Source organism: Trachymyrmex septentrionalis, unplaced genomic scaffold (assembly GCF_001594115.1).
Source record: "Trachymyrmex septentrionalis isolate Tsep2-gDNA-1 unplaced genomic scaffold, Tsep1.0 scaffold53, whole genome shotgun sequence".
In the NCBI taxonomy this organism is placed as follows: Eukaryota; Metazoa; Arthropoda; class Insecta; order Hymenoptera; family Formicidae; genus Trachymyrmex; species Trachymyrmex septentrionalis.
In genome coordinates, this window is record NW_017305705.1 from 3,449,667 (window position 1) to 3,473,500 (window position 23,834).

At 29.3% G+C, this 23,834-nt stretch overlaps 1 protein-coding gene across 18 annotated transcripts in view; it reads right to left on the minus strand.

Annotated features, from left to right (window-relative positions):
- Window positions 1–2,041: 2,041 nt before the first annotated feature.
- The window catches only part of LOC108752010 (disintegrin and metalloproteinase domain-containing protein 11), a 51,249-nt gene continuing 29,456 nt past the window's right edge, over window positions 2,042–23,834 (minus strand). For 3 of the 18 annotated variants that reach the window (XM_018492556.1, XM_018492555.1, XM_018492557.1), the window contains 9 exons: window positions 22,562–22,721; window positions 17,084–17,222; window positions 14,690–14,842; window positions 12,644–12,715; window positions 10,837–11,018; window positions 7,337–7,679; window positions 6,960–7,076; window positions 5,168–5,377; window positions 2,042–2,707 (listed from right to left, as the gene is read on the minus strand). In XM_018492556.1, coding sequence (XP_018348058.1) covers window positions 2,236–2,707; window positions 5,168–5,377; window positions 6,960–7,076; window positions 7,337–7,679; window positions 10,837–11,018; window positions 12,644–12,715; window positions 14,690–14,842; window positions 17,084–17,222; window positions 22,562–22,721 — 1,848 coding nt within the window. In that variant the 3' untranslated portion in view covers window positions 2,042–2,235. Of the gene's footprint in view, window positions 2,708–5,167; window positions 5,378–6,959; window positions 7,077–7,336; window positions 7,680–10,836; window positions 11,019–12,643; window positions 12,716–14,689; window positions 14,843–17,083; window positions 17,223–19,856; window positions 19,960–22,561; window positions 22,722–23,834 lie in introns of all 18 variants that reach the window. The other 15 variants (XM_018492565.1, XM_018492564.1, XM_018492566.1 and 12 more) reach the window with 14 other exon arrangements.

The following is a 23,834-nucleotide window of genomic DNA, read 5'->3' on the forward strand; positions in this document are numbered from 1 at the left end:
TCGTAGTAAACCAAATTGTTGCGTAATTGGTGTAAATTATGCGTAATCGACGAAACATGTAATAACAAAAATTGTTTATTAATTTAATAAGTTTGAAAAATATTTAAATTTAAAACTTTTGTTCATTTTGATTTTATTTTGTATATCAATAAGTCATTAATAATTTTAAGTTACTTCTTACAACAAATTTAATGTTTAGAATAATTGTAATTTTTTGTCTTTGTATTTAGTACAAATTTATTAAATAAGTTATAAAGATTGGAGCTTTGACTGAGGTAATGGTTAAATATTAACTCTTGTTTTTTGACATTTACATTTTTAACATTATAAAATTACAAGTATATTGTAGTGAATAATTTATTATATGCAAAGGCATCATATCGCTGTCTCTCGCGTCAGGTGGATGCCACTGATTACGTGGTTTGTATTGATGGAAAGTCGAAATTATTTTCATTATGGAGAATTATTCCTTGTCCCTTTTCGTGAAGTTCATTCGCGAAGTCTAGTTTGGTGTTTCTTCGGATATTCTTGCAGGATCGGAATTAATCCCGGGTTTTCTCGTCTGCAGTTACTGGTAGTAACAATTTTGTTAATGAATCAGTGATATATTTTAAAATCAAGTTGTTGAACATTAATTCATTGGTATATTTTAGCATATAATTTTCGCTTTCTTTATTTTATTAAATGTTCTAGTAATAATGTTAGCAATAGTACTGTCTTAATAACAATAGCGATTTACAGTATTATATGATTGATATGGGTATATAATTATTATTTGTTTAAATTCAAATTGTTAAGTAAACAAATTTAAGTTTTATACAAATAATTTGCTTATAATTTTTCGATGATTGCTCTAACAAAAATATGGTTACGAAAGTATATATTTAATTTTCTAACTGTTGTTTTAAAATGATTTTAGGTATTGGACATCCCGCCATTGCAGAATATTTTTAATTGTTAATTTATATGTATATACACTTTACTGTGATAAAATACGTGCAGATATTACGAGGTTATATTTAACGAATATTGATTTTTGATATTTACATAACTTTTTTCAAAATTCTTTATAGTTAACAATGTTATCGTGATTACATGAGTTGAATTTTAAATGTATGGATACAAAAAATTCAAGCTATGTCGAATGGGTACCCTCGTATTAGCGGGATATTAATAATTGTAATTTTTGAAAAATAAAGAATTATTAAATTTTATATAATAAATTTTTCAGTATAAATGTTTTTTAAAATCCCGTTATTATCGGATTCGTCTCATTTCGAACAGTTGGTACCCGAGAAACTTTTGTACCCATACATATAAAAAATTATAATTAACGCATGTATTTTATTATTATTAAATATATTCTTTCGTCAACCACTATTTCATAAGGAAATCATTTTATCCGTTTATTTTTAATAAGAGATTTTAGTCACGTGTGGAAGAACATATATTCTTGCGAATTTTAATATTATATTAAAGATGTGATAAAAATGGTAATTGTAATTGCTATCAAAATTATTACTATCGCTAAGTAGTCTGAAAGATTCGGGATTTACACCGCAGTTCTGTAACAAGATCACTGGTATTTGACGGATTGCTTAACTTTTCTTTGCAAATGGATCTTGTAAAATTTATGTAGAATCAGAATACATTAAGTTCGCTTTCCACTATGAAGATTATTCTTCTTTCTATCAGATATTAATCAGCATACCATGAGGCGGAGGGATTTTTATATGATGAAATTATTGAGATAGATATCTTGAACACGATGGCTATCTATATAATAATATAATTACATATAGTTCAACAAAGAATATAATTTATATAATTTAAAAACAAGGATATTTTTTATTTTACTCAATTAAATAAATGTGTAAATTAATGTTTATTAAGTATAACTCAAAACTTAAGTATACGTTCAAAAATTCATGCAGAAAAATGAAATAATAGACATGACGAGATTTGAGTAAATCATTTTACTAATGTTTATTAATAAACATTTCATATAGATTATTTGAATTCATTATAATTTAATACGTGTTGTCTTGTAATCATCGCAATTACAGTTTATCGTTATTTACACTATTCAGTATAAAATGCGAGTTCGAGATTACATCATCGTCGTCATCGTTATCATTGTCACACCACTATACTGTTTTATTATTATTATTATTACGACTTTTCTCATTTGTTTCTTTTTTTCTCGGACACTACCTGTCATCGATTAATTAATTATCAATGCTTGTACTCAGGAAAATGAGGGGGCAGTAGGGCAGTATTTTCGTTATCACTAGTGTTGTTGGTAATTAATTCTTTAGGGGAATCATTATTCATTATGTTACAATCTAGACTAAAATTATCGTCTAGAGGACGCTTGTTAATATTAGGCGTGTGATTAACATCGATTCCACGAACTTCGCTTAGCGTTTGCTGTTGTTGGGATTGAGCAGATTCGACTTCGGCGTTGCTGCCGGCGTCGAGGTTGTTTTCGATTTGTGGGGGGGATGGATAATAGCCGCGCTGCGTGATTGGCAGTTGTTCCACCGGCAGTTGGTGTTGTTGTTGCTGCACCTGTTGCTGCACCGGCATCGCAGGCGGCGGTGGTGGCTGCTGTGGCGGCCGGTGCTGCACTCCTCCTCCTCCTCCTCCTCCTCCATCCTCACTAGTCCACCGGGCTACTTGTTGTTGAGCTTGAATAAATGCATCACTAGAAAATAATAAGATTACACGAGCCCATTGGATCTAGTCCACCGCCACTAATGCTGCATTCGAACGCACGACGTAATAACATTCAGTAAACGAAGTCAGTGGTGAGACCCAGTCGACCCAGAAACAGGAGCTGTTAGTGTATACGTGATTATTCTCTAAGGGCTTTGTGATCAGCAGGACTATTCTGTAATTCTTAATGCAAGTTTCGTTATCGTTGTAACACCGTTACATATGGTTTTTTTATCATGGTAAAAAAACTGCGCAACGACGTTATAACAATAACGAAACTTGCTTTAAAAGTTACATAATAGGGCTGCAAGTCTCTAATGTATAATCTCAAAAGTTTAATTGTAGTATACAATAGAAGGGAATGATGGATTATAAGGGCGCATTTCGATTAGGATGGAAAAGCAAAATGTAAAAAAGCAAAAGCTATTTGAGTTAATCAGACATCATCTTTCTCTCTCTATCTTTTTTCTGATTCCCAGATAATGTTGCATAAGATATCTAAAAAACGTCTTTTAGACATTTAGAATAAATAAAAATCGTCGTTTAGATATCTTATAAATGTTATCTGAGTTGACTTTCGCTTTTGCACATTCTACTTTTCCGCTCTTAATCTAAATACGCTTTACGAATTAACTATAGGTTAATCAGAAAATGCTCTGAGCATTAGTTTTTACAAATTTTAGTGAATATTTATAGCTGCAAAATTACAACAATGATAAATATATTGTATCAAAGTACAATTGAATTGCTAAATTAAAACTATTATTTCTTATTTATAGTACAAAAAAAATTATACAAATTCTATTATTGAAATTTTCACGTATACTAATTTATATATTTTATCTCGATTATTAAAAAACGTTTTTTTAATCAAGAATATAAATTTTAGAAGTAATCAATTCGATGATTAGAAAAATATATCCTCCTTATTGATCAATATATTTTTTATAATTTGTATGTAAATATATAAAATGATATATTTTACTAACTTTACACGCGAAATTCATTTATTTTATACTTTATTTTAGCTCTAATTATATTAAAATTAGGCTCTGCAGAAGAAATATCACGTACACACATTAATCGAAAAGTTAATTAAGACATTTAAAGCACGTGCCAAGCTTTGTGACTCACTACAATTGCTATTTTATATTTTAATTCAACATTCCTTATATATATTATACACATTATCACCAAACGAAGAGAAACTTATTCAGATAAGGATAAGTGCGTACATCAATCACAATATAGATCATTTTATTGCGCGAAATAGATTGGAAAAAGTCTCTTACAGTCGCTTGAGAAATTATAGTCTAATATAATCTACTATAGTTTAACGAGTTTTTGCAATGCACAATACTAGAAGCGGCATGCACGAAATTTAGTCATAATTGTGAGTTCTGCTACATGTCCCAGATCTATTTAATTGTAACTATTGATCAATTACGTGAAAGTCAGTTGAACATTAAAAAAAAAATAAATATTATTAAGACTTAAGAAACGACTGTATATATGAATACATCAAATACGATGGAAAACGCTATCATTGTCAAAATTAAATGTTTCGAATAATACAATATATATTTTTTTATTAAATCAATTTATTTCAGATATGATTACGCGCCGATAACTTTCGGACTTTCAACACAATCATTGTGAAGGACTAATTATCTTCCCTGAAAAAAAATTATTTATAAAACATAAATTATCAATATTTAGTCTAAGATGAGTCAATTTATAATAATAGATTTGGGACACATTTGTATTTCGAAAGAGAGTTCACTAGTTATATATGTATGTGTTGATATTGTATAGAGCAACATTCATACGATGTAGAAGCAAACGAAAAAGCATGCAGACTTTCGTGTGCTTTTCTTTGTCAAATTTTATATGTTGCATTATTCTTAACAAACTGCTTTATTAATTCAATCTGCGATGCAATTGCGAACGCTGCAATTCTGCGAAATTGAATATTGTATGCCGAGTCCATTTATACTTTTTTACATTTATACTTTTTAGATTTCAGATTCTCCAGCCAATAGTATTGTGATTTGCACAATACTCACATTTTTTATATATATTGTTCTTGAATATCCGCGATTATATATATGGAAAAATCAATTACAAATATAGCTTTTTCTAAATCTAAAGAAATCTCCTGCTTGTTCTCAAATTCTTATTAAATTGCGCCTTTTGTTGTGCGGTACGACATACGACTTTTCTACATTGTTCACAATTATTCTGATGTCAACTTTATTAATATTTTGATTAATTTTCTTTTCGCAAACGACAACACATGCACCATCCTTATCTGAGATATATGTGAATTATTGTAGGATTCGTGATAGAGAAAGTGTACAGACGTGAACCGATAACATGTCTCAGTGACAGTGAATAACTGCTACTAGTGAAGCCGTAAAATTTTTCGTGACGCAGAGTCTTGCAATACCTTTCACAATCGGGTGTTTCACCCCTAGTATTTGAGCCTCTGTCAGGATCGGCAGTTTCATAGATACCCTCGTCCTCAGGGTGCATTTGATGGGAGTGTTGATGGGTGTGTTGATGATTGCCGTAAGGACTTCGGGATGTTGGCTGACGGTATCTACCGTAGACGAATCTACTAGCGTCCTCGTCGCGGCCGCGGCTACATCTTCTGCTTCTACGTAGGAAATCCAATCAATTTCTGTATAAGTCCACGAGCTACGCGAAACTCACGCGAAAAATTTTATACGCTCTTCGAGATTTATTGCTACCCTTCATACTTAAGAATTTAATTTAGATATTACACACTAAAAAAATATATTTTAAATTTTAATAAATATTTATTTGAAAAAGTGCCAACTTTTTAAAAAAAGTACCTACAAATTTACTTACAGTAAATAAATATTTATTCAATAAAAATAAATGATGGTTAAATCAAATTAATGGTTCTTGTACCAAATAAATATATTTTTATGTTTAGTAAATATTTAATTGATACTATTCAAACGCACGCGTGTATAATTTATTAAAATTTAGTATATTTTTTTCAGTATATATAAAAATTTAATGTATTTAAAAAATAACGGATCGTTGATTTTTAATTGTTCTCAAAGTCACTCTTGTTTTATTTTTTATTTGTATGCTCTTTGTATAACTTATAATATGTATGATTAATTCTTTTTATGTTTTCCTGAATGCAGCAGTGACAGTCACACCTGATAAATCAATTTTACTGCTATTCGGCGCCTCATTAATATTTTAATTAGATTGCAATAATTGCTATAATTAAGCTTGTTACGAATATTTAGTATAAACAGACTCCGCATCTTATACCTTGAGTAAATTTTCTGTGCGTAAATATTTATTAATGATTTATTACCAAATGTGTGCCCTTTTCTCGTAATCCTTGCGCGTGTTTTACTGTAATCTACGGTTTCGCAAAACATCGAATATAGTGTCTGATATACATAAATAAATGCGTCGAGTCTGACAGCCTTCTGATGCGCAAGATAGGAAGCAGAATAAGATAATAAGTTAACCCTCTCATTTTATTTATTATTATTTTTCTATTATTTTTTACAAAATTATTCCTTTAAAATACGGAACATTATAATATTGCGCATATGTAATTTTTTATAAAAAATTTAGTCTAAGAAGGAATTTATTATAAATTTTTAATTTCTGAAAACCGAGGATAAAAATATAATATACGACATTGAAAGTAATAAAAAAATGCAGTTATTAGTAAAAATGTACTTATTATTGATTATACAAAATTGTAAAATATAAAAATTATATTTAAGTTAACAGTAGAGTTAGATAAAATTCAGAATTAAAAAATATAATTTAGATATTTATAAAAATACTTTTATGGCAATTTGCCACTGCAATTAATTGACGTATGAGAGGGTTAAGATAATAAGTTGGCGAAAGAGAAGATAGTAAGCGATTTACAGTGAGAGTTATGGCAGCGTGTGAAATATCTGCTGACAATAATTGTGATTAACAAAGTACGAAGAAGCTCAAACGTATGTAGCCAATCGTTTCGATAAGAGTACATCGTTGAATTAAAACGATGTCTAATTTACAAAGTACTGCTAAAACGTCTAAGAATATTTTTCGTGTACTGTAATAGACACCCTTGTAGTTCGAAATTATTATATCTTGATGTTACTTTGAAATTAACGCTCATTGTCTGAGTTGAGTTTAAAAAGCTTGTCTGTTATAAGCGCGCATATTTTTTTCTCATAAGTTCTTACCCTTGTGATGACTCGCTACAAACAGAAGAATCGATTCTGTAGTGTCGATCCGGTTCGGTCTCGGATGTTCGAATCTCTTCGGATCCGCTCGGACTCATCTGACCAGTCATGTAGGGTCTGATGACAGGATTAATTATTGACAGCTTTTTAATTTAAAACATCTACGGACTTGGTTGTAAAAACGTAATTGTATATAAAAATCAATCGGCGAGTATATGTACTAAAATTAAAGAATTCGTAATTTCAAGGGCTTTAAAATTTATTTTGCGATCTGAGATTTTAGTATCGTTATTTTTTAAAATCTTTAAGAATTATGAAGACTCTAGGAATCTAAAATTTTCTCAAGCACGAAAGAAATGTTAATTTATATAGAGTACCTCGCACTTGCTCGGTGCTCAAGTTGACGAATGAGATCCTCGAGATTACGTATACGAATAGTGCCGCATGGCGGTTGCAGCTCTACGTCGTCCTCCTCTTCTTCCTGGCCATTATCAATGCCATTGTCCTGACCATCGGTATCCTTGCGGTACATGTCGGGATAGCCACACTCGGCCAGCGACTTACGAAGCGCGTCCTCGTCAAGGAGATTGCTGCCCGATGGAGTGCCCACAAGATCGCGACGACTTGCCGCATTCTTTAGCACCTCGAGTATATCCTCATGATAGCCATTTAATTGATTCAAAGTTCTTTCTACGTGCTCGATCGCGCCTCCACCTAGTCCTGGCAAATATGTGACTCGAGTTACCGCTCCATAAATAAAAAGTCTTTCGGTGGTGCAGTTTGCATTAATCCTTTCATGCGCAAGTCTTTCTTTCCATTTTTGGTAATTATGCATAATAAGGCCGACCTCACAGATTTTAATGATCTTGATATATGTTGTCAAGATCATGATCTTGAGTGACTTACAACAGATTTTAGCTGTTGCTTGTTATTCATCAAAAAGTTATTAACAAAATTAATTTATTATATAAAAAACACAATTTTTGCAATTTTGTAACGATTTTCCATGCGATTTTTTTCGCGGAATTACAGCGTTCACGAAGCTATGCATTTTTGTTTACAATCAGTTACCGCCAACATTATCCGGTGCGTACCATAGAAAAATTACTGGTCGGATTTTGATGACTCTAGTTCAATTCTTCTTTCAAAAGAATGATTTGTGCACACTGAATTTCACTGAAACATTAAAGCATTGTTACAATTTTGTTATTGGTTTTCTGAATGAACAATATAATACAATGATTACAATATCGTAAAATAGCGTAAAGTATTGTACATACTGAAGTAAGTAACTTTACTAATACCTTACTTTAGTATGTACACTTCACAGTAATCACTGTATTGTATTGTATGTTTGAAGAACAAATGACAAAATCATTAAACAACGCCTTGTTTAAACGAAGTTCATTGTGTGCAAATCATTGCTCTTTTAGAGGAAGGAGTGAGTCAAAATCAAATTGCAAGAAGAATGAATATTAATCAGTCTTCTATTTCTCGAGTTTTGGCTCGTTATTGAGAGACAAGTGAATTTCCCCGAAGAAGAGGGCAAGATCGAAAACGAATAACAGCTAGAGAAGATCGCCTCATTATCCATGAGGCTTTTTTAACCTATAGGTTAAATAAAGACGCCCATCGTATAAATTGCAGACTAAGCGCATGGTGTAATCGTAGTCATTGTTTTTATAAATTTCTGTTTTCTCTTGCAGGCTTGCAAGCTATAATGTGCAGATAATACAGAATAAAAGTAAATATGAAAATATTTGTCAATCATATTAAAAAAATATTCATTTAAATGGAATAAAAAAGTATTTATTCGTTTCTTGACGAATAAAAAAGAAGTGTATTTGAATGAATATTTTCATTCATTTTTTTATTCATTTATTTGAATATTAGGTGTATTCATCGGAAACATTAGCATACTTATGCACGCACGATGCGCAAAATCCGACCAGCAACCTTACGGTAATGCGCATCAAATAATGTTAATACTGACGATAAGTGATGTAGGAAAATTATAAGCAAAAATGCAAAGGTAACTTTGATACGCTATAACTTGGCGAAAAAGAATTATAAACTTTTCTTTCTTTCAATTTATAGAAAAAAATTTTAATTTTACGATGGTTATCATGATACTTTCGAGAAAAATTCATTTTGCTCTGTGCAATACATCAAAGTAGGTATGCAATTTTTTGGCAGACAAAATACATTTAAAAAAAATCATTTTAAAAAAATGTATAAGGAAATGATAGCATCAAACGACGACTAACGTGTCTTAAAGTAGAGACTCTACTCTTAAAAATGCAAAATAGCTTGTAAATACGATCCTTTTTTGCAGCGTTGTGTTTATTTGAAGTTATGCAATACTTTGGTATAACTTTACTCATTTTAATAATTAATTTTATAAATCAGCGTTAATTTTATAAATCAGTGTATAATTTTTGTGTCTTTAGAGCAGAGAATTTGTGTTTTAAGATAGAGAATTTGAGCTTTCAAAACAGAGAATATATTATAAATTGATTTATTATAAATTGAGATACCTTTTTAGTATTATGACACAGATTTATATCGAGTATTTCAATAAATAAACAATAAATATGTATTAAATCTGTGCTTTATTACATAAATTAATCAACGACATACAAAAAATTAAATTTAATTTAATAAAGTAATATTTAACTTTGATTATTTATAACTTTTTAATGAATAACGATTAGCTAAAACCTGTTGGAGTCATTTAGAGTCTCGACTTTATGACAACATATGTCAAGATCATTGAATTGGTGAGGTCGACTCTAATAATTACCCATTTTTTCCGAAATTAATAAATTCTTCTTGTGCATATTTGTGGGCTAATAATATTATTAGTATCTTTATTAGTAATATTTGTCTTATCAATCCACGTTTTCTTACTAAACCTTATAGAACATAAAAATTATTCTAATCAATTTTATTTGTATATAATAAAGTTGAGGTCTGGAATTAATTAGCGCACGAAAGAGATAAATGATTATGAAGTTCTTTAAAAAGATCCTTTAATGACAATTCTTAACCCCTTATATCTTAGAATAATATTAAATCCCAAGATAAATCTTTTTAATGTTAGTATTTTTAGTTATATAATGTATAATGAACTAATTTGTGTTTGCTAACCGTCTTTGCTTAGTGAGAAAAATGAAGCGTGCGTGATACTGATTTATAAAGGGTTAAAGTTCGTGAAAAATCGATGCAAGAAGTTCGAACTTGCAAGAGATCGAAAGACAACCGAACATGTACATACATACATAGTATATGCACAAGATTATAGATAATTTCTTTAGATACTCGACCGCTTTGAAATTTCTTTATCAATTTCTATGTAACAGTACAAAATGAAAATTATTCTTTAATTTTGTGAGATACTAAAAATATTTTCTTGATCAAATATACTATTAAGAAAACTAGATACTTTAATTTCTGTGTTTTACGTGCATTATAAAATATATACAACAATTAGTAGTTATTTAATTAATAATTTGTACATAATTTTTTTAATGAATTTTTTTCTAAATAAATAATATTTTTTAAAATAGAAAACGACTATATATATTTATTGGTATGTTAATTGATATGTACTCGTATATTGATTGACATGTTAAGATTGAATAATAAGATTAGCTATTACTCAAAATTATATTGGAATACAAGTAATAAAATTCAAATCCTTTGATTCGACAATTCTTTTTTTCAATGATTCTCTACTATTACAACATCGTATTATTATTGATCTGCAATTTGTTGAGCTACAAGTTCGGTTAGCTTTTGCTTGATCTTTCGGCTCGCCAAAGTTCGAGTTTCCTTCAACTATTCTTCACGGAATATTGTGAGTCATCATGCTCACTTGTTGTGTTACAACTATCAGGCATTACAATACCGTAACCACCGTGTTTCTTTAAAATTCCCTTCTCAGGCAACTTTGTGAGATTGTTTGGTGGGAGATCAATGAAAGAGACAACCTCCTCTGCTCCCGTACCTCCATCTTCCTCCTCCACGCCGAGCCTCTTCGGCTGCGGTTTATGCTCCCTGAAAGATCGATCAGATCTATGTTAGTGTTCACTTTTATAATGAATACTTTATGTTAATTTTCATCTCCGCAAAAAAATAAATGTGCAAAAATTTAATCATGTTAATCTTTTTAAAAGTATTAAAATATAAACTAATAAAATAAGTTTTGAAGCTTAAACTCGCCCCCTTTTAATATCATAATTATAATAATAATTATTAATCATATTTTTTATAACATTAAAATTGATTAAACTATATTATAAAACGATGTTTTATAAACTAAAACAAGATAACAATATGCAAAATTAAGTTTATAGATGTCATGGAACAGTGTTATTAACATATATCATACATATATACATATGCACACGTTATACATACGGATCTTTTAATATAAACACTTATTGCCTGTATTTTTTTCTATTTTTCTTATTTAAATATTTCGAATTTGATAATAATTTATAAGAAATAAATTGTTTAATTGCAATTAACGGTTTTTGTATTTAATAGACAGACATCAATTTTGATTTATTAGCTATTAATTAACAGTCGTTTTTGTTCAAACATTTAATGAAAATTTTAAAAATTACAATTATATTACAATTATATAATCATAAATATATTTGCAATACTTACTCCAATTTATAGATTTTAGAATTATGTTTTTTGTTAATTGAGTAATTATTGCAATTATCCTCCTGTCATTGTCTGTTTACATCTGATTGCAAAAATGGATGGTGATATAATTTTTAATGATAGTTTTGAAAGAGATGCTAATGAAAGAGATGCTAAATGAAAAATCAATTCTTGAGTGAGTGTCTCGGAGTCAATGTATAGTTAACGACTGACGGTATTTAATATTTTAGGTTTATCAACTATAGAAAAATACTATATGGCAATTTTTGTATAAGTGCATCTATTTTCATGCGATAAACAAAAAGTTATAACGGGATAAAATCATAAACATTTTAATGCAATGAATAGCAATAAGCATGCGAGGATCGAATCGTTCATATTTAGTTCGACCGCAGCGTGTGTGTTGCAAAGTCAGCTGAATTATTAAAAACGTGATTGTGCAGAAAATACTTTCGTGCAAAATATAAGAAGAGAAATAAAGACATCCACGGCCGGATTATTAAATATAATTACATACAGAAACAAATTTTGACTCTTCAGATCGTCAAAAATTTATGAAGCTACAATTACAATAATCGCAACGCGACGATACTATTTCTTGTGTCTTAAGACACAGATGGATCTCCAATCAGAACCGTAGATTGTTGGAAAAAAATTATGATCCAAGTAAGGAATAACAATTATCGAAATTGTGGATGCAATATACAAAATCTTAGATTAGATTTATATTTAGACTTAAATTTAAATCTTAGACAGGGAGATATTAATTATTGTAATTAATAATTGTTATTTAGGTAATTTATTGATTTGTTATGATTGATTAAAAACAGAATCTCAATTTTGATAATTACAATCATGTAATTTTAACAGCAATCATTAATTAAGAATTGTTATCAAGATGACTTTCTTTTCTTTTAACAAATTGCTTTCGAACAAAATAGTAAAAATGATTCCTTGGTTGGATCAAACCTGATAATAAAAATGATAGCGACACACATGAGACTTACTTGACTCTTGACCCGTCGGCGGTGACGACGTTATTCGGGTGTCGAAACAGCACGCGCTGGGTCTCGCCGCGGCTAGAAATATACTAATATAGGCATGCCGCGGCTATTCTTATTAACCCTCAACTATCATGTGCACCATTTGTTTAATCCATTTTTAATTTTGACTCTTAAAAAATATATTTCTCTTTTATTAATTCTTACAAAGCCACAACATTTATTTTCCCATTTTGTAAATACAATAAATTTATGAAAAATAGATACGTCGCTTGTTATGGATGATTGGATGATATATTAAAATTACAATAAAATTTTATATTACAGTATGATCTTTATATGAATTGTCTCTTATCTTTTTTACAAAACTTAATGAGTAATTTGTTTACTTATTAATTTTTCTTTGAATAATATAAATATATACAAATTATATTCAAAGAATCATTATCATGAACTATTTTGACAATCAATTAGAAACCTAACAAACATAAATCGAATTGTAAATTGAATATTTGTTACCATTTAAATGAAATTATTTCCATACGAAGATCAATGCTGCACTATTTATAATAATTGAGGGTTAATAAAATTCTATGAGTTTAATGCTATCTTTTACTTCTTTACTTGTGGAATAAAAGAAATCAATCGAGCAAAACTCGTAATTTTCTGTCGTTCGCGCGCTTTGATTTTATCAAAATAAACGCGATTAACAGTTAAGTAAATGTACGATCAATTACAAGATCTACTTCGTCATTCCGAACATTAACTTAAAATCTCCGAATCAGATTTATAGAATGTTGTACAAATATTTATATTGTAATTCAAATTTGTATTAGTCTCTAACCAAGAGGAAACTTTGTAAAAAAAAAACTTGTCTCATAAAAATATAATTTCACTTTTCTGTTTATTATACATCTCCACAATATTTTGTTAATCTTTAAAGATTCAACTTCATATTTAGGGATCTAAAATGCAATTAACAGTATCAGAAAGATCGTTAGATAAAGCGCATACTAAAGCTTGTGTGAAGTTTAGGAGTCGAGATTTACCTGAAATAAAAAGGTATCGAACTCCAAAGTCACATTTATAACTCAAGCAAACTTCAGCTCACTTCTTATAAAGCAGCTCGCGCATTTTCAATAATAAGCATAACTTGTTATACAGAATAGGCCAAAAATACTATCAAAAATTGATATACATAAAAATTAAAATTGAATATTCTTTAAAAAATTCTTTCTTTAAAAATATTACAAATTTACACACGCGTGCGCATGCACGCACGCACGCACGCACGCACGCACGCACGCACACGCACACACGCACGCACATATGCACACGCATTTTAAATGCGAGCTAATTAATCATCGACAATTTTTGGCCCTTCTTGTAACTATCTAAATTACAAATATATACTGCAAATTTCGTTCGTCGTTATGTAACGATGCCCTCGAAAACGATCGAACGACAGAAGCATCTCGAGCTGCAATAAATTCTACATCGTACATCGATAAACGCATGATTCTTAATTAACATTTGTGGGATGAACTTTGGGACATCGCGATGGTTAAAAAAAATATATTTAACATGCACTTTAAGATTTGCCGATTGTGTAAGAGATAAGTATATGATAAAAATGAGATAAGATGTAAGATGTAATGGGATGCTCTTATTACTAATGCATGTTTTTTTAATATATATTTAATAATTTTTAATCGCAATTATATATATATATATGTGTTAATAATCTTCATGAAATTTTTAATAAAGAACAATATAATTATTAATTGACTAGAAATATTAAAATCGTAAAAATTATCTTGTAATTTATTTAAAACTTTTTTCTCTGACGTTTATTATGTAATTTATAGAATCGAATCTCTACTTCGAAGGGTCTCCAATTAGAAATTTTACTTCAAAGATTTGAGGACAGTTCTCTGTGTACATTTAACTCATTTTTAATTTTCAAGCTCTTCCTCTACGTAATCTTAAAATACTCTGTAATTCCAAACTAGCCTGTAACTAATAAAATAAGCAACGAAATGACCGCCGTACCTGTACTGAGGCATACTGCCAAAAGTGAGGATCTTGTTGACCGTATCCAATGCCGCAGCTTCCGCATGATGATTACCGGAAACGCCACTGTAGCTCTTCTGCTGTGGCTTTTTCGAATATGGTGGATCATACTTCTGGACGGTGCTCTTCCTTCTGCGAGAAATTCGCCCATTACGTATAGCCTGTTACTTTATAATACGGGAAAAACTGATAAAGCGCATGCAGGCTAGCGGAAGAATATTCTTTCAAAAAGTACGGATTATTCTCAAGGATTTTAATAATGTTAAAAGGGATTATCATTGCATAGACTAATTAATATTATTAGCATAACTGTCAGTGATTTTAATTAAAATTAGTTAAAACATCATTTACCTAATTATGTTAATAAATCTATAACAAAGAGTTACCTGGAGTAATTCTCGTAGAATGCTGAATTTGCATTATAAAGATGTAAAAAAAAATACAAACATGATAAGATAAAAGTGTTTAAAGAATTTGTCGATCAAGAATACGGCAAATTAAGAATCCAAATTCAAAATGAATGTTTATGTAACAAAAATTTAATATATACAAAATTTGTTATATATATAATTCCTTTTAAATTAAATATTGAAATAAATAACAATTTTCTTAATAACAATTTTTCTCAATATTCAATCAAATCTTAATCATTGTCATTAATTAATGTTAATATTTTTCAATATACATAGCTCAAAATTATTAATATTCAACAATATTAAATATTCTGCGACGATTGTTTTTATTTAAATATTTATCTTGACATACGAGCCTATCGACGCGAATAAACATGATGTCGATAATCCCTCTTAAACTGGCGGATGGGATTCATCAGAGTCTACGTATCTATACAAATATCTATAATCAAAAAATTATTATTACAGATAACATAAGCATTATCAGTAAAATTTGCTCAACGTTCTATATTCTTGTCATGGAAATCAACGGATCCTCTTAACATGCAAAAATTAACTCCGAAACAAAACAGATAACCAGTTAATTGGTACATTTACAGTCACCCTTGCAGAGATCACCTTCCATTGCAGTACCAATTAACTAATCAATGAAAAGACAAATAGCAAGTTTAACTCTAAACAGCATTAAAATATAATAGCAAAGAAAGCTCTTGAAAATATTTACCAAGATAATCTTATCGCTTTTATTTATAACGCCGCGTTTTGATTTTGTGTAAACTGTTTTTAAAATTATTACAAAATTAAAACTATTGTAATACCTTTCTCAGAAAATAAGATATTGTATGCTGCTTTGGGTTAAACAAATAAGACATAAATTAAGCTTAATAGAAAATAGTGAATTATGAAAGAACGATATTCATTTCTGAGTAATATAAACATTTTTTCTTGTCAAATAGAAATAAATTTTAATATTAAAATGTGGAATTGAATAGAAAATATTTAAATATTTTAGATGTGACATAATTTTCAAATATATTTATATAATACTAATTACTGTGCTTAGGGATAAACTTCGAAATATGTTGCATATGCAATTCCTCTTATCATTAGTAAGGAGAATAAAAATCAGGATGGAAAAAATATCAAAGAGAAGTGTGAAAAGATGTAAGGTATAAGATATCAAGTCTAATGACATGAATATATGCATGTACATATGTATAAATGTATAAAGAAGATCGTGGAAAGAGCGTATTCTAGCAGCAGTTTTATTCTTTGACGAATTTATAATCAGACTTCTTAGCAAACGGTTTAATCAAAATTATTTGCAACAATCTTTGAATTAATTGCAAATGAAATTTACTAATTGTAAGACAAAAATAGTTTTTTTAGAGTTAATTTTCTAAAATATATGTAATAAAATATATCTAAAATACACTTATCAAGATTTATAGTTTAGAATTTTAACAATAATTTAAAAAATATATAATTTATACTAATTGAAAAATATATATCTAGTTTTATTTAAAAACCGAGAAAGAGATCGAGAAAATATTTGCGAAATATATTAAATATGTTTAATCTATTAATTAGTTATAAAATAAAGACGTAATTACGTATTTCGTAATTAAACAAAAATAATAAAATTATATTTTAAGATTTTGTTAATGGGCACTGCTGAATATGAAAGCAACATCAAGCAACAAAATTAAATGCTTGCTGAAGAAAGAAGCTACATTACAAATTTCCTGAAGAACAGCGTGCCGCTCATAGTGTGTATACACTCCTTCCATTCTTTGCATGTACAAAAATTGAGAGAAAGAGAGAAAAAAGAAGAGAGAGAGAGAGAGAGAGAGAGAGAGAGAGAGAAAATAAGTAAGATGGAAAGAGAAAAGGAAAGAAATAAAAAAGAAAAAGGACATAGAGAAAAAAGTTCTACTTGTGTATGTTTCTGCACACTAACCTGAGACAGAGGGAGAAGTTTTTATGTACTACGACTGACCTGTAGCAGAGAGCCACCAGAGTAAATAATACGAAAACACCCCCTACCACCGACATGAGCATACCAACTAAAAATACAGTGTTAGAGCCGTGGTAGTTCTCTGTATGCGTATTGTATGTATGTAATTCGTCGTCATCATCGTCATCATCATCATCATCATCATCATCATCATCATCATCGTCATCATCACCGTCAGACATGGTGAGCCATCGTTTACGTTGTCATGAATAGATTATTATTTGTTCATTAATTTTTTTATTTTGCGAAACGAGGATTTACACCATCGCAGTTTACGCAGTGCAGGAGGGTGGTTTGATTCGGTATTTTCGTATCCGAGCGTCCCACAGCATGCAGACAGACAGAGATGGCAGACAGAAACAGACAAGAAACAGAGAAGCCAATATCAGCACGTGAAGAAAGACATACATCCATATATGTATATTATTATATACGTAGACAATTATACAATCTATATGATACATGTTCATTCTTAAAATAATGCAACCTAAACTTTACTTACATAATTATTATTAAAATTATAAATATAATATGACATAATAAAATTAAATACAATTCATTTTAATATATGTTATATTATATTATGTTGTTTTGCGGGATATTATTATAAATACTTACAAGAAAGTAAAATTTGAGTTGCATCTTAGAATAAACATTCTATGTAGCATTGTCGAATTATTAAACTTGTAACTCAAGAAATGCAGACATGTCAGGTTTGGTTTCGTATAGAATTTGATTAGAAGCATGTTTTAGCAATAAAAATAAAAGTAAGAATTTGACGTTACAAAGTTTTATAATGAGGACAATGATACGGTCAACAGATTTTCAGAATCTTGATTCTCAGATCTGAAAATCTATGTATTTAAGTTGTCAAAAACTTAAATCTCAATCATTTAGGGGTCCTATGAATAATTTGTATAGATTCATAGATCTGTAAGATTTCAAGAAGCTGTGGAGTTCAACATCCAGGGACACAGAAATCTGCGGATCTTAGTGTCTAAGGATATAAAGATCCAAAGACGGCTAAATCCGTAGTTTTCAAAATCCAGAGATGGCATAATCCTAGAACCCTATCTTCGTATTCTCTCTGGAAAAAGGCAGTTCTGTTAACCCTTTCAGTTCTAAATATTCCCTTTTTAATTACAATAACAATTAACTATAAGTAAATTAAATATAACAGGAAGCTATAAAATATATATGTAAAGTATAAAATATTGCCGAAAGGGTTAATCGTATCATTTAACTCGGAACATCAGAACATCGGTTTTTCACAAAGAGTCAGTTTCATTGACTCAGAAAAATTGATTATTCTAACTTCAACAAGCACCCGCCAAGTTACACATAGTTATTACTAATTTACGATGTCCAGTAAGTTCTTCGCTAATCAGCTTCTTTCATGCTTTTATAGGGCATACAAGCAGCTGGCACATTGTATAGTTTTTTGACGTCGCTTTTTGAGGGACAATCAGAAATTCAGAAATATCCTTGCTGTTATTTGATTAGAATTTAATATTTGTCTAATGTTATTTATTTTTTTTTTAATAAATACATAATTATCTAAAAAATATATAAATTTATCAATACGTTTAAAGAAAGATAAAATAATTAATGTTTAAAATTTTTTTAATTTATATTTATTTAAAATTTTTATCTGTTTGTCAAAAATTGTTTTCTTAAAGATTTTTTAATCCGCACTTACTTATGAAACTATTATTGTCATCCCTCGAAACGCGATAATCACTAAAATGGAGATTTTCGCTCGAACAACATAGTCACGATCATAAATCACTATGCCATGAGCACATCCATAGCACACACCACATAGTGACAATATTGTTTATATATATAAATATATAATATATATAAAAAAAAGATGTGTACATATATATTTATGTTGTCATGTATGCGAGCGATTCAGATGCAAAACCAGCTGCGTTCAATTTTCATAGGAAATTCATGTTGATAAACGCAGTTGAAAATAATATTGAAATTCTCAATAATTGTTAACAACTGTTTTAATTAATAATAAATATTAAAATATTAAAGACTCCACTCTATTTCAAATTTAAGAACTTCAGAAATAAGCTATACGTTACCTAAAGTATTTAAGAGTCAACTTAGAATTCGTGAAGCATAGTTTGTAGTGTAATACGAACTAAGTTCAAATTTATAATATGTAGGACGTCTCGTTCTTCTAAGGAACTCTTTAGCAAGGAATCTAGGATACACGAGGATAACTAAAATCTCAGTCAATGAGAACCAAATGAACCAAAAACTAAAACATGAAGAGTCTAAGAACAAGCAACTTAAACTACAAAGCATGTAACAAGATCCAAGAAAGTTTCAAGAGATTACTTACAACATAACAAGTTCCTGCAACTTATTCGAAAGTGCCAAAAAAGAAGAGCAAGTGAAGGCCGAAAACAAAAAAAAATATCAATAGATAAATAATTTATTCCACTATCGTTGTGAGCTGAACGCAGGGAGTTTTGTTTTCTGCAACTTTCGCGTTTATACGTGTAATAAGTGAACACCGAGTAGAATAGGCTAAGAGTGATCGATATTATGATGGCCGCGTGCGATGCCTCCTCATCATCATCATCATTATCATCATTATCATCATCATCATCATCATCATCCAGCTAGCCACGAATTACGACGAAGACGAAGACGACAGGCCTTGATCGCGGGCGATCTGTTCTCGCTGTTACTGTACCTGTAGCAAACAGCCATTAGTGCAAAACAAAGGAAGACGCTCGTCACCACACCCACCAGGATCACTACCATCAATCCTGTAGAGAGATTGTTGTTGGTGCCTCCTGAAATGATCAAGCATTTGTATCCCGCGTGCGGCGCGTACGGTGTGGCCGCATCTTGTTTGTGTACGTGAATGTGTGCATTGCGTCGCATGGTAATGGCATCCTAATATGCAAGTCACTGACATCGTCACTTTAATCATAGAACTTTATAACTTCAAGGATTCAGAGATCCTTCTTTACGCATGAAAAATCGACAATCTTGAAGGTGTACTACAGTTTAAAGAGTCAGTTAAAGTTCTATAATTAAGAGACGAGAATATCTTTCTTATATATATATCGCTTTTAATATGTACATAGCTATTAAAATGTATATAATTATTACTTAACCTGAGAAAGGGAGATACAGAGAGTTAGGGATTCAAAAAAAAAACAAGAGAACACATGAATTTTGGAATTTAACAAATCTAAAAATCGAAAAATGTAAAAACAAAGTAACGTTCCTATTTTTTTTTCCAAATATAACAAAGTGACCTAAAAGTGTTTTATCGCTCAAGGGATAAAAGCGGGGATGTCGCATTTGAAAGGACTGAGAAAATATCAAAAGGATATTAAAGGATACAAAAGGATCCTTCTTTTCCGCTTTCGCTTCTCTTGAAACGAAATCGAGCGTGGTTATCGTACAATATATGAGTTCGCATCCGAATTTTATGTGCACAGCTGATAGTATGACCCCAAAAAATTCTAACTCTGCCTTATCGCGAGCCTAAAGTCGATCGAGACGATCGACTGGACTCATATTGCTAAAATTGAAAGTACAGTAGACTTCCTTTTTATCGGAAACGCGCGATATTATTTCCGGCCTAAACTTTCTGCCAATAAAAAAACTTATTGCTGATCGAATGTAAAATTGGTTCAGAAAAATCATTATAGCTTCATCGGTATATTGATCTTCTCTACCTGGATTTATAAATGCATTTTTTTTATTTCTAATTAAACAAATAATTATCTGAAGTTTATTATTTCAAAACTGTAATTTCATTTATGTATTAATTATTATATATTATAATAGATCTTTTAGAAAATTTTATGTAAAAAAAATTACAATTAATTAAATTAGATAATATAATGTTAATTACAATTTTATAATAATTATTTTTTAAACAAATGTAAATTCGTTATATCATTAAGTTTTTAAAAAAATAATAATTTAACGGAAGTCTGCTATACTATATGAGAATTAATAATTGTAAATAACTTGATGATAATTAATAATGGTAATATATGAAAATAAATATTACGATTACTCAAGTATATTTTTATACTTGAGTAGTCGTCTGTCGCTCCTACTTACTTTCTTGTATTTTAATATTATAAATAATAATTATTAACGCGTTACATAATTGTATCGAGAACTTAATTAAAAAAGCAGCAGTAATAATATTTCTAATTTTATATAAAGTATATTTTATATATAATAAGATTAGAGACGAGATTGTTAATTTGAGTACATCATTTAAATAAGAGAGAGTCACTTTTAGTCAAAGTTAAATATTCAGCTCAAAAAATATCTATATTATATATATTATTTAAATGAATTTATCTCAGAAATATGACTGCGCGTCGATTACTTTTGGATTTTCAAATACAATTAATTTAAAATGTTAATCTCTCCAAATTTAAATCATTTTAAAACCTGTAAAGAATCTATTACATTTTCTGAAACAAATTCATTTAAATAATACATATATATGTATAATTATTTAAATATTATATTATATTACATTAGCTTAATATCTAATTTTGACCGAAAGTGATACTCTCGGATTTAGGTGATGTACTCACATTAATGATTTCATTTTTAATCTCATTATTGTTTACACATGTTCCCTTTCAATGCGTTATTCTTTATATATATTGGTTATTGCGAGGAATATTACTAAGTCCTCTAACGGTGAGGACGCAATGCAAGAGTTCCGAGTTCGCTTCCCGGCCGAGGTAATATTTTCCGCAATAAGTTCTTTACAGTTTTAACTTGATTTAAGTGGGGGATTATTAATATTTCAGATTGATTGCGTTGAAAGTCTGAAAGTAATCAGGGCGCAATCATATTTCTGAGATAAATTCATTTAAATAGTACATATATGTATATATATTGCTTAGCATCTAATTTGGACCGAAAGTGGTGCTCTCGTATTTATTATATATATAAAATTTCAAAATAATTTATAAAATGTTGATGTTTAAATTTTTATCCAAATCTTTGCATGAAAAATATAGCATACTTTGATTATACTTAAAGAATTTTTCGTATGATCTAAATTTAAATTTTAGTTTAAATATTTATTGATTTACTGTCTTTTTGAAATAAATTATCGATATAGAAATAATAATAATTGTATAGCAGCATGATGAATAGTTGTATTTCTTTTATATAGATAACCCTCCAGAAAGCATGTAATACAATAAATAATTAAATTTGAATTTGGATAATGAATAAAAGTTGTAAAAGAAATAGGATGTCTATATTAATGTATACGCCTACTAGAGGGTTAATTATAATGTTTAAAAACAGATCTGCAAGTACAATAGCGCATCAATTTCCCGCTTTTATCCTCTAAATAACAATTATGAGAAAGATTTATATGTAGGAGCCGCGACTTACCGTAGGGGGTCTCTTTCTTTTCCGGAAGTTTAGAATCAGGTTTATGTACTACTTCAGGTTCGGATGTTGTCGGCAATGCTGTCGGAATAGATTGCTCTATGGAACAGTCCGGTCCGCTCCAACCAAGAAAGCAGTGACACTTGTTGACGTTCGTACACACCTACAAAAAAAGAAACAATAATTTTAGACAATATTATAGATAATATTCCAAATTTAACATAAATTATTAATATAATTGTATATGTTGCGTTAATGCACCACGAATATAATCTTTATTTTATAAATAATCATTGAATCATGAAAGAAATCTTTGACGAAAATCTTTCATGGAAAAAAAATTCGGTTCGTGTAACTGAATTTCGATTACGATAACCAAAATTTTCTGTTTTCTGGGGACCAAATAAAAACTCGGTTGTAAGAACAGAAAAATTTCTATAATAGGTTTTTGTTACTCAGGCAATTGTTTTCGGTTATCTCAACCGAATGTTAACGCTGCCTCTGCTAAAAGTCTACTTTGTGTCAACCAATAGCTCAATTATAATAACGAATGTTTATAGTAATAAGAAACAGACGTTCTACCTCTCTGACTATTCACTCTCATTTGTAATAACAATATAGTATGGCTCGCGTTATCAAGTGTTTTAGTTGCTAGAGATAAGTTTTCGCTTATCTTTGCAATCAATTTCGTGTTTCACAAATCAATAATTTTATTTATATAAAAGAAGTTTTCGGTAGAATCAGACATATTCTTAATTAATACATCTTATTATATAGATATAATGCATTTTTACATATTTATTTTTTTACATTAACTTAAAGTATTGAAATTGAACAATATACATTGCTCAATTTCAATACTTCAAATTAATGACAAGAAGCATATATGTATAAAATGCATTATCTGTAAGATGTATTAATGAAGAACATGTCTGATTATATACAATATAAAACTTTTTTATGAGAAGTATATAACTCCATTCATAAAATCTTACAAAAATTGATTAGTAAAAAAATGTCATAACAAATCATATAATAATTAAATCACAATTCACAAAATTTATTGAAAAATAGCAGTTTTTTATACAAATATATTTATAATAAAATATGTAGTTTAAATTATTACTTTTGTTTTACAACAGTGCTCGAATTTACTTGCAACTTTTCATTGGCCGATTTTCAGTTTGATTCCTTACCTCACTAACTCACGTAAAGTCTAAATGCCGATTTAGACTTTACGTGAGTTAGTGAGGTAAGGAATCAAACTGAAAATCGG